This window comes from Paramisgurnus dabryanus, chromosome 24, assembly GCF_030506205.2.
Source record: "Paramisgurnus dabryanus chromosome 24, PD_genome_1.1, whole genome shotgun sequence".
Lineage (NCBI taxonomy): Eukaryota > Metazoa > Chordata > Actinopteri > Cypriniformes > Cobitidae > Paramisgurnus > Paramisgurnus dabryanus.
This window is the reverse complement of record NC_133360.1, coordinates 8,390,144-8,402,094: the sequence shown is the minus strand read 5'-3', so window position 1 is coordinate 8,402,094 and position 11,951 is coordinate 8,390,144. Positions and strand designations below refer to the sequence as shown.

Genomic DNA, 11,951 nt, shown 5'->3' with positions numbered 1-11,951 from the left:
TCTGATTTACTGTAACATTATTGACATGTTAAATACTTTAAGGTCTTGTTAAAGGGATTAAGTGCAGGAACACAACGCCCTTTAAATAAGAGTTTCGTTCACACAGTTTGTTAAACCACATATAAGGGAGCACAAGAAAAAATGAGATGTTTGGTTAAATACTGAATTTGCTTAACTAACAAACGCAGAGCCGAATTTAATCCAGGTCGGGTTGGCTTACCTGAATGTCACGTGATATACAGTATGAATGTATATAAAACTGTATTGCTGTGAAAGTACACATGTATATTTACACAGAAATGTCTGTTGTCACAGAAAAAGTTTATTTGAAAAATAAAGATATATCCTACTGATTCTTCAAAATAAACAACAACCAAAAAAAAAACATATTGTCTGTTTATTTTTCCTCAAAATTTCATTTCTTTGTGGATGTCCTCCTAAAACGGCCTGCTGCAGTTTACATAAAACACTCCCACCCCCCAAAAAACAAACAAACAAACAAAAAAAAATTTTTAACCAATAAAAGCATTTTGAAACGTGATCATTAAAAACAGCAAAATAAAACAAAAAACAAAAGTTAATTGATACAGAGTGATTATATTACAAAAAAACTCGGGTTTTGTTCAAATTATACCATGAGATAACAGTAGTTACTAGTTAAGAATTACTGGCCACAGTGTTTATTAGACTAATCTAATATCTTAAAACTTCTGAGATGGTCATTACGACGAAGACCACGGCGATAGCACGAACACTTCGGAAACGTTGTGGCATCCTTCATTCGTAAACCAAATTTACCCATTCTAGCTAACTAGACACAGTTATCTGATTGTGTTATATTGCATGCCAACATCATTTTGGCAAAACTATTTTAGCTTAAACGGCAATTCTATTTCGACGATTCAACTACTATTTCGGCTTTAAGCTAGCTAGCGTTCCCGCCTTTAACGCGTTTGGAAAAAACAAACCTCTAGTAACCATCAGAAGGCACGTCATGACAGGACTTAAAACTATAGCTTGGCTGAAGACCATCATTTCACGTACGAACGTACAGAGCGAAAACGCGACCATAAAACTTTCGTATAAGTTAAAAGTGGAAAACTAGAAGAGAAACATCTATATTTACAAATGTGCAAATGTTTACAGAAATCATACGCTGAATAAAAACATCAAATGAGGTTTTTGCTGGCTTTTGCGAAATCAAAAAATCTTGTTCGCAGTTTGTCCAGAGAGTATTTTTTAAAAATTTGATATGTTATAGAAGGTATATTTACGAATTTCACTTATAGTTAAGATTTAGGAAGCTGTTATAAGATAGCACTCTGGACAAACATTTGCATTTAATACACATTTAAATTAGTCCGATAAATAATATTTCCCTCTTTAAAGAATCCGCTTTCTATAAATAAAATAAAATAAAATAAAAAAATCAACAGGCAGAGATAAAGATTTGTATACAAAATAAATTAAAAAACAACCTTTAAAACAATTTTACATTGTTGTTAAATCTTTTGCTAACTCTCTATAGTGCATTTTCATTCCGAAACATAATTTCCATGTTTTTTTCTTTCTTCGACAAGCAGGCAAATTCAACAATACAGTTCTTCTGGAAATAATAAAAAACATCGAAATAAAACCAGAAGGCCAATCTGTGTGTTTAACACAAAATAAAAAACAATCTTTCACCGTATGTACACGACTTTTTAAGATAAAATCTTACAGAAACGTCGGAGATGATTTAACTATTAACTATTTAAAATCCTTATAGGGTGAATTCAGGTAAATCTGGCAACTTTTTGCTAGTTAGCAGCAACAAAAAGTTTCTCAATTTACCTGCTAGTTTACTTCACGATTAGTTGAATTTGTGTTTTTATACTGGCTGGTTGGTCGACGAACACATCTGGCAGTAAACTGGTGAGGTACTGCAGTATTTACTGTGGATAACATGTGCTGTTGATCTTCAAATCTAACGCACAGATGTGCAAGCCTGCCGCACCAGAATCGAGACGTTTGTGTGTACAGTAAATCCACTTTGATTCACAGCAACCATGCAGAATAAAGTAGACTTTGTGTGTTATTTACATGTGAATGAATCGATATACGGAGTCAATGTGTGGACAGTTACAGTGTAAAACCAAGTAATCATTTTCATAGTCTTTTCCCACGCCTTCAGTCTTTTCCGAGGGTTAAAAATCAGCCAACGTTTCGTTCTCCAGTCAGATGGACTAAGAAAACCTGGTCCGATAAAACAAGTCAGAACTAATAAGAATAATAAATTGGGTTTCACTACAGTGTTTCCTCCACTCCAGCAGGGGGCAGTAGAGTTCTGATCTCCTGCACTCTTCTTCAAGTATGTCAGGCTGAAACCGATTCAAGTTTGCGCGAATGAATCTCCTCTTCCTGTGTTTATTCGGTAAGATTGATTATCTTAACCGAGAGCTGCCACGCCAGCGTTCAATATATGAAGTCTTCGTATAAACATCGCCCAGTTTGGGTGTCTGTGTGTTATAAGCAGTCCTTGCACAGCGCCACCTGTCCTTTCATGTAGTCTCTGCAGGGGCAGATGCGCGTGAGCGACTGGTGAGCGCCTGCGCAGCTGAACAGCAGCAGGTCAGACTGAAACACGCAGTGCTGCTCCGACTCGCTGAACGCGGGGACGTTGATGTCGCCGGCGGAGTCCACCGTCTTGCATTCGACACCATACCTGCAGCCGAGAGAAAGAGAGAAAGACATGCATTGAATGATTTACCATGCTGCGATCTTGCTTTTTAGTCATTTACCATGGTAAAATAAGTAATAGTTGTAATAATTTACATATGTAAATGTTTCTTACATACATATATGCATGTGTATTTATATATACATAATAATTACACACAATACAAATACTAATATATTATGCAAACACAGACTTTTATTCTGTATGCGATTAATCTTTTGACAGGCCTAGTTTATACTTTTCTGTTATGTTATTGTTAAATGTTTACTATAAATGTTGTATTTAAAAAAAGTAAACATTTATAAAAACTATAGCTGTCATTAATAAATATTAAATTTATATATAATATACAATTTATCAAAATCTTTTTAAATATACATGTAAATGTTTCAATGTGTGTGTATTTATATATACAAAATAATTACAGTGCACACACAAAATATATTACGCAAACACAGACTTTTATTCTGTATGCGATTAATCTTTTGACAGGCCTAGTTTTTTCCTTTTCTGTTATGTTATTGTTAAATGTTTACCATAAATGTTGTATTTATTTTAATTTTTTTTAACATTAATAAAAACTTTGGCGGTCAAAATATTAATCGCATACAAAATAGAAGTCTGTGTTTGCATAATATATTTTGTGTGTGTATTGTGTGTAATAATTGTGTATATATAAATACACACATACATGTACAAATTTAAGAAAATGTATATATATATATATATACACACACACACATTTATATTTAATATAAAATACATCAAAATCTAATTAAATATACATCTAAATGTTTCTTACATACATACATGCATGTGTGTTTATTTATATGTACAAAATAACACAGTGCACACATATATATTATGCAAAAACAAAGTTTTATTTTGTATGCAATTAATCAATCTTTTGACATTCCTAATATATATAAATATAAGTGGACATAAAAGTCACAGCAAACACAGACTTTTATTCTGTATGCGATAAATCTTTTGACGGGCCTGTTTTTTTACTTTTCTGTTAGGTTATTGTTAAATGTTTACTATAAATGTTGTATTTATTTAAAATCTTTTGACACGCCTAGTTTTTTAGTACATTTACTTTTCTGTTATGTTATTGTTAAATGTTTACAATAAATGTATTTTACAATTTTTAAATATTAATAAAAACTAGGGCTGTCAAAAGTTTAATCACAAAATAAAAGTTTGTGTTTGCATAATATATTTGTGTGTGTATTGTGTGTAATTATTATGTATACATAAATCATAAATACACACATACATGTAAAAATTTTAGAAAAATATTATATATATATATATATATATATATATATATATATATAATACAAACACAAATATATTATGCAAACACAAACTTTTATTTTGTATGCAATTAATCTTTTGACAGCCCTAATATATATATTATTTATATATATTTTATACATAAATAAAATTTTTCTTTTGTGTGTTTTATTTATATATACATAATAATTACCCACAATACAAACATAAATATGCGATTAATCTTTTGACAGGCCGTGTTTTTTTTAGTGCATTTACTTTTCTTTTTATGTTATTGTTAAATATTTAGTATAAATGTTTTTGAAAATGTTTAAATATTAATAAAAATTAGGGCTGTCAAAAGGTTAATCGCATACAAAATAAAAGTCTGTGTTTGCATAATATATTTGTGTTTGTAACTTTAAAAAAAGTTTTATGAGTAGAAAACGCATGGTACACAAATATGTAATTTACTTAGTACTATGGTAAATATTGCAGAACCACGGTATTATCTGAAACTATACCTGTACAGTGGTACCACTATAGTATTTTTGTATAGTATTCATAGTAAAAGATTTAAAACAGTAACTTGATGCTAACCTAAACAAATATATAATCCAGTGTGCAGAAGATTCCTACCATGTTTTTTATTTTATTTACTATGATAACATTGTTTTTTTTTACATGGTTATATTATGACAATGCATCTCAACTTTTGAGTTATTTTGCATTGGCATGGTCCATTATGTCAATCACTCGGTACTATGATATATAAAAACATAACTCTAGCATGGTATTACCATAGTAGGGGATGGCATGATATAGACGGTTTCAGCAATAACAACATAAACAAGCGGCTGTCGCGGTCCGCACGTAACTTCCGGTAAACTCCGCTAATAATAAATAACAACAAAGTACTTTAAACGTAGTTTATTTATATAACAAGCAAAAAAAAAAACACATTGATTACCTAGGAAACCAAATTTTTTTTTATTTTAGATTAGGCATTTGTTCAAGAGATCAGTTTAGCAAATAGTCAGACCATTAAAAAAACAAAACCGGAAGTAAAGTTCGGATCCAGACGTGAATCACGTGCGTCCGATGAAACCGTCTATAAGAAGCTTGAAAAATAAGAATAACTTGATGTGAACATAAAAGCAAATACAGAATAAGAGAATAAGAGAGGCAACACTGCCCTCTGCTGGCTGAATGGTGAACTGCATGATTTAGCTGATCTGGATACGTCAGGTTTTGTGTGCATGTTTGTGTGTGCTCTTACCTGGCCAGATCTCTGTCTTTATTGAGGTGCTGGAAAAACGATGGTTCACAGATCAGCTGTTGCTCCTGACAAACCTGCTTGCAGGATTTCCCAGCCGGAGCAAATTTCACCTGCATGGTGCTCAGAGGCGGCCACATGACCTGACCGTGACAGAAATCCTAGAGGGAGAGATAATTCACATCCGTATTAGTGTAAAAAAGTGTGGTGAAAGAGGACCGTTCAGATGTTGTTGTATGTGGAATGATACTTATTAACGTCTTTGTGTCAGTTTAGTGTTTAAAATGGTCTGCAAGTGTGCATTTCATATATGTAACACGTGACCTTTAGGCGTGATTACGCAATGCGTAAGGTCGCGCTGGCATGTAACACGGCTAGTGCAAGACGAGAAATTCTGGTTTAAAAGTCCTTTTTTAAAGAGATAAGATAGCCTAGATAAGACCCGTATGCCTCGGTTGGGATCGTTTAGAGCTCTTTGAAGCTGCAATAAAACTATAAACCGTTGAGGTCCACAAAGTCCACTATATGGAGAAAAAAATGAAATGTTTTCCTTAAAAAACTTAATGAACAAAGAAAGACATCAACATCTTGGAATGACATGGTGGTGAGTAAATGATCAGGTTTTTTTCTATTAAAGTGGCATTATCCTTTAACTCAACGAGTTCAGCTCCTTATAACATGATGGAGAAAGAAAGTCAAGAGTGATTCTAAGAAAAAATTGATATTTTTGTAAACTATTCCTTTGAAAACATTTGGAGGAGAGTTTACCCTAAATACTTCACACTTATATATATATAAAAGAGCATACACGTCATATCTTTGACATCATGTATGTACAAGCAGTGAAGTGTACCTGGTTCTCTATGAACGCGTTGACTCGCTGTAACATGCCCTCACAGGTGAACTCGTACGGTAGATAGGACTCAATCTGAAACAAATAAACAAGAAGATCAGAAATCACTCTGTGTGTTTCCTGGCGCCACTTCAGGGAAAAATTTTCAAAAAAGGTTCACTGTAGTTAGCTACATTATCGAAAAATCAAAGATGAAGCCATAATATGTGATCCAGTCTGTGAAAACACAGCTAAAAACATTTTTCTACGTAAAATCAACATGTTTTCTACCTAAAATCAACCTATATAAATGTAAAAAAAACATCTTGATATCTTTAATATTGACAGAGTAAGGTTAAAATCAATAATTAAACCATAACATGTGATCCATTCTCTGAAAACACATCTTAAAACATTTTTCTACCTAAAATGAACATGTTTTCTACATAAAATCAACCTATATCTTGTAAAGAACACCTTGATATCTTTATTGTTGACTGAGTAAGGTTAAAATCAATAATTAAGCCATAATATGTGATCCAGTCTGTGAAAACACAGCTTAAAACATTTTTCTATGTAAAATCAACATGTTTTCTACATAAAATCAACCTATATCGTGTAAAGAACACCTTGATATCTTTAATTTTGACTGAGTAAGGTTAAAATCAATAATTAAGCCATAATATGTGATCCAGTCTGTGAAAACACAGCTTAAAACATTTTTCTACGTAAAATCAACATGTTTTCTACATAAAATCAACCTATATCGTGTAAAGAACACCTTGATATCTTTATTGTTGACTGAGTAAGGTTAAAATCAATAATTAAGCCATAATATGTGATCCAGTCTGTGAAAACACAGCTTAAAACATTTTTCTACGTAAAATCAACATGTTTTCTACATAAAATCAACCTATATCGTGTAAAGAACACCTTGATATATTTAATGTCGACTGAGTAAGGTTAAATCAATAATTAAGCCATAATATGTGATCCAGTCTGTGAAAACACAGCTTAAAACATTTTTCTACGTAAAATCAACATGTTTTCTACATAAAATCAACCTATATCGTGTAAAGAACACCTTAATATCTTTAATACTGACCGAGAAAGGTTAAAACCAAACTAAATATAATTTTAAGATTATGAGACTTTAACAGACAGGGTCACATAGGCCGCATTTATTTACACTGCATGACTCCGATTTTTTCCCATATGTGTCACAGATTGGAAATGATCCACAAACGTGTAAACAGGAAAAAAACCACATAGATTCTGATATTCTCCAATCGGTTTCAGGGCGCATTCATATGTGGAAATAAATGGGATATGAATCGGATGCATGCATTCGCTTCCACAATGTATGCGAACAGATCGGATATTCCCAAAACGTGTCGTCTGTCACAAGACTCTTCTTAACAGCGATATGGAGGACGACGGCTCCACTTAATCGAGTAAAGTTGAAGTTTCATGTCTTGTTACAGAAATATAATCTTGTATAATAATTTTGTCTCGCAACATTTACTTCCTCTGTGTTCCGGGTCAGTATGTCTACCTTGAAGTGTTTTGCCAAGTGTAATGATAAAGTGCTGTGATATCGGATACGAGACTCTTTTAAAAGATGATGTAAGCGGGCGTCAAAAAAAAAAAAAAATCAGAAGAAATGCGGTGTAAATCCAGCCATATTCATGTATCGCACAATACGAACATATACACGCGTGATGATGTACCTTCTGACTCAGGATTCCTTTAATAGCATTCTGCACCTCTTCCGGATCGTCTATGTTGACGGTCCAGACGTGTGGCCGTCCGATGTAGACCTCTGCGTATGGATGCTGGGACGTCAGCTGGGGTCAAACATACAAATTGAGTTCATTTCAAACATAAAAGCACTCATTCAAACACAAAAAACTTTTAATACCTCTCGAAGAGTGGGTTTGCCCTTGAAGAAATCTGCGTTTTTGCTGCTTTTTGGAGGGTCGAATCTTGGATTCAGAAAAGCGCAGCCATTGGCTATGGCCTCCAGAGGGGCGGGTCCTTCGTACGGGAAGGAGAGTCCAACAAACAGCTGGAAAAAAGATAGAGATTTGCCAACAAACATAATTTTTTTTGTCACAGTGGTCTATATTTTTGTGGTCTTATAGTATTTAACTGACTTTGAGATTGGTTATTCCCTTGCAAAAGTCGGGAATTCCCGTAATTCCTGCAGGGGAATCCAGTTCTCAGCAGACATCAAACAAACAAACCATGCAAAAGTTTCTTGGGCAGCTCGTATAACAATTAACAGTGTTGTTAATAACAACCACAATGAACAAAAAACAAACAGCGTTCCAGCAACACTTCTTTTAGTCATTCCCAGTCGGGTCGCCTTCGGCTCTTTTATACACAATACCCATCACAGGCCGTATAATAGTGTTGTATTCTGGTAGATGACTTAAGCAAATGTTTGAGCCATGTGGCTAGCAGAGGCGGTATGGCCCATCGAGACTTTTACAATAATCTGTTTGTGAAAGTGTTACGCTTGGGGGCTTTAAGCGTCTCCGGGTGCACAAAGAGAGTTTTGTGCCGTGCCGGGCAGATGACCGCACGCACAGATTTAACAAATCAAATTAACCCCTGACATACAATTTAATAGAATAGTTAAGTTGACTTAATGAACGAAAATTAGCTTTATTGTTTACATCACTTATTGTTGATTCATTTCATTATAATTTTGCTTTAAACTTTCTCTGGCCTGGTCGCACTTCTACTCACCAACAGGGGGCAGCAGAGTTGCACTTAGAGGCAAAGAGGCTGACGGAGACTGACAAGGACAGTGATCTAAGCAAAAAGCTATTTTTAGAAATGTGTACTAGTCAGAAGAGCATCTACATGTCTAATTGAACGAACTTTATTAAATCACGATAATGTGTTAATCGAGTTGACCGATTAATGAAAGAGTATGAAGATGGATAGCAGAGTGATTCTCTCCCTCTGTACACCGGATAAATGACCCTGCGCTGCTCTGCATGTGACTTTGAAACAACAGGAAAGGTAAGAGTCAACCTCAAAGACTAGAAACAAGGCCGTGAGGAGAAAAAGTTTTAGAGCCGACGTCACTGAGCATTAAAAGCACAGCAGGACTCAAAGCTACTGTAAAAAAAAAAAACAAGAATACTGTATAACACCCTGGTTGCAGGTAGCTTCTATTTACTATTTGCAATACCCAAATCTAAATGCGCTTAAACAACTGACAACATTTATTTCTATGTAAATAATATCAGTATAATTGATCTGTAACAGACTAAGAGCACATCATAAAAAATAGAGTTGTTCAATGCATTTTTACGTCACAAATTGATATATTAAAAGATGGTGCGTAAACTGTTACATTTATTTGGAACATTTTAGCACAGCGGGACTAAAAGCAACTTTAAAAATGCCTTTGTTTGCAGCAGATAGCTACTATTTACTATTTGCAATATCCAAACAAATTTTTTTCAAATATTTCAAATTGAATCCACCAACAGCAAAAACAACCGAGGAAGTTTTTTTATAAATATCAATATTATTTATTTTTATTGGAACGCAACATTGTCTCAAATTACACATAAGTTAAAATTTTCACACATTATTGAGCAGATTAAAATGTACATTTAAAGTGTATTTAAGTGTACATTTATTGGGGCTACTGTAACAGCTACTGTAAAAATCAAAACTATGAAAACCTCAAGTTATGCGTTCAAGATTATGCATTCAAAGTTACACTTTTAAAGTTACGCATTCAAAGTTACGCATTCAGTTGCAAAGTTATGCATTCAGTTGCAAAGTTACGCATTCAAAGTTACGCATTCAAAGTTACACATTTAATGTTACGCATTCAAGGTCATGCTTTCAAAGTTACGCTTTTAAAGTTACGCTTTTAAAGGAATAGTCTACTCATTTTCAATATTAAACTATGTTATTACCTTAACTAAGAAGAGTTGATACATACCTCTATCATCTTAGTGCGTGCACGTAAGCGCTGTGGCGCGCTGCGACACTTTGATAGCATTTAGCTTAGCCCCATTCATTCAATGGTATCAAACAGAGATAAAGTTAGAAGTGACCAAACACATCAACGTTTTTCTTATTTAAGATGAGTAGTTATACGAGTTGCAAAGTTACGCATTCAAAGTTACACATTCAAGATCATGCATTCAAAGTTACGTTTTCAAGGTTACACATTCAAAGTTACGCTTTTAAAGTTAAGCATTCAAAGCTACGCATTAAAGGTTACGCATTCAAAGTTACACATTCAGCTGCAAAGTTACCCATTCAGTTTCAAAGTTGCGCATTCAGTTGCAAAGTTACGCATTCAGTTGCAAAGTTACGCATTCAAGGTTACGCATTCAGTTGCAAAGTTACGCATTCAAGGTTACGCATTCAGTTGCAAAGTTACGCATTCAAGGTTACGCATTCAGTTTCAAAGTTACGCATTCAGTTGCAAAGTTACGCATTCAAGGTTACGCATTCAGTTTCAAAGTTACGCATTCAGTTGCAAAGTTACGCATTCAGTTGCAAAGTTATGCATTCCAAGTTACGCATTCAAATTTACACATTCAAAGTTACACATTCAAAGTTACGCATTCAAGGTTATTTTTAAAGTTTGGATTTTTTCAGTCCGGCTGTGCTAAAATATTCCAAATAAATGTAACCATGAATCAATTTACGCACTGTCTATTCTGCATTTTTTTTAAATCAATTTGTGACGTTAAAAATTAATTTAACGACTGTATTTTCTAATGGTGTGTTCTTGCTCTGTTACAAATAAATTATATTGATATTTATGCATTCAAAGTTACGCATTTAAAGTTATGCATTTAAAGTTACGCATTCAAAGTTACGCATTCAAGGTAAAGCATTCAATGTTACGCAATCAAAGTTACACATTAAAAGTTGCACATTTAAAGTTACGCATTCAAGGTTACACTTTCAAGGTTACGCATTCAAGGTTACGAATTTAAAATTAAGCATTCAAGATTATGCATTTAAAGTTACGCATGTATAGTTAGCTGTTCACATCAGAGTTTATTTTACGATCGTGACAGGCTGTATATTATCCTGCTGATTACACTACTTACCATACTAATAAATAAACAAAATAATGATTAAAATAATGTTATTTGTTTAATTCGATAAAGCTATTGAGCCCTAAATTGCTGGTAGCTTTAAAAAAAAAACGCAACCATACAAAATTCTTATGTCTATTAATGCAACATTTAGTTTTGAATTTCCCGAATCATACACATATCGTACGAACCTTGGTCTCCCGCAGAAGGAACTGGAGGTCGCGTCCGCTCAAGATGCCGTGGTTCTTCACATAACTCGGCAGGTGGACCGTGCTGGTACCGTGAACCGTCCCGTGCACTTCCATGTACGAATGAATAATGTCTAGGTACTTCTTTTTGTCCTGGAAAAGATAAACAAGAGGAACACGAATACAGGTGAGCCATAAAAATCTGCTTAAAAACAACTTTAAAGAAAAATGTCAATATAAATGATTGTTTTTAGACCAAAAACACATGCATTTAATGCATTTTTGACGTCACACATTGAGTTTAACAAACATGTGATCTCCGCTGTGATGCTTTGTCGCTGGTACAGATAATCCAGGATTACATTTCTAAAATTCTCTTATCGGATATGCGTGACTGGAGCTTATAAAAGAGTGAAAGCGATAAAAGGACACGGGAAGCTTAAAACAAGCAAGCACTTATTTCAGCCGAGTGTTTTTGGCTCTCTGTGTGAACTTGTTTTGGATCAGAAGGCCAAAAGCAGACAGGAAGAGTCAAACAGCGGTCGATCCTGAGGGAAAATCACAAGAC

The 11,951-nt window shown here is 33.9% G+C and overlaps 1 protein-coding gene across 1 annotated transcript in view; it reads right to left on the bottom strand.

Moving 5' to 3' along the window:
• Positions 1 to 302: 302 nt before the first annotated feature.
• mgat5 (alpha-1,6-mannosylglycoprotein 6-beta-N-acetylglucosaminyltransferase) overlaps positions 303 to 11,951 on the bottom strand; it is a 115,740-nt gene continuing 104,091 nt past the window's right edge. Inside the window, exons 12-17 of the mRNA XM_065244573.1 lie at positions 11,387 to 11,536; positions 8,027 to 8,173; positions 7,836 to 7,952; positions 6,127 to 6,201; positions 5,277 to 5,434; positions 303 to 2,704 (exon numbers count right to left, since the gene is read on the bottom strand). Of these exons, the coding sequence (XP_065100645.1) occupies positions 2,506 to 2,704; positions 5,277 to 5,434; positions 6,127 to 6,201; positions 7,836 to 7,952; positions 8,027 to 8,173; positions 11,387 to 11,536 (846 nt within the window). The 3' untranslated portion in view covers positions 303 to 2,505. The remainder of the gene's footprint in view (positions 2,705 to 5,276; positions 5,435 to 6,126; positions 6,202 to 7,835; positions 7,953 to 8,026; positions 8,174 to 11,386; positions 11,537 to 11,951) is intronic.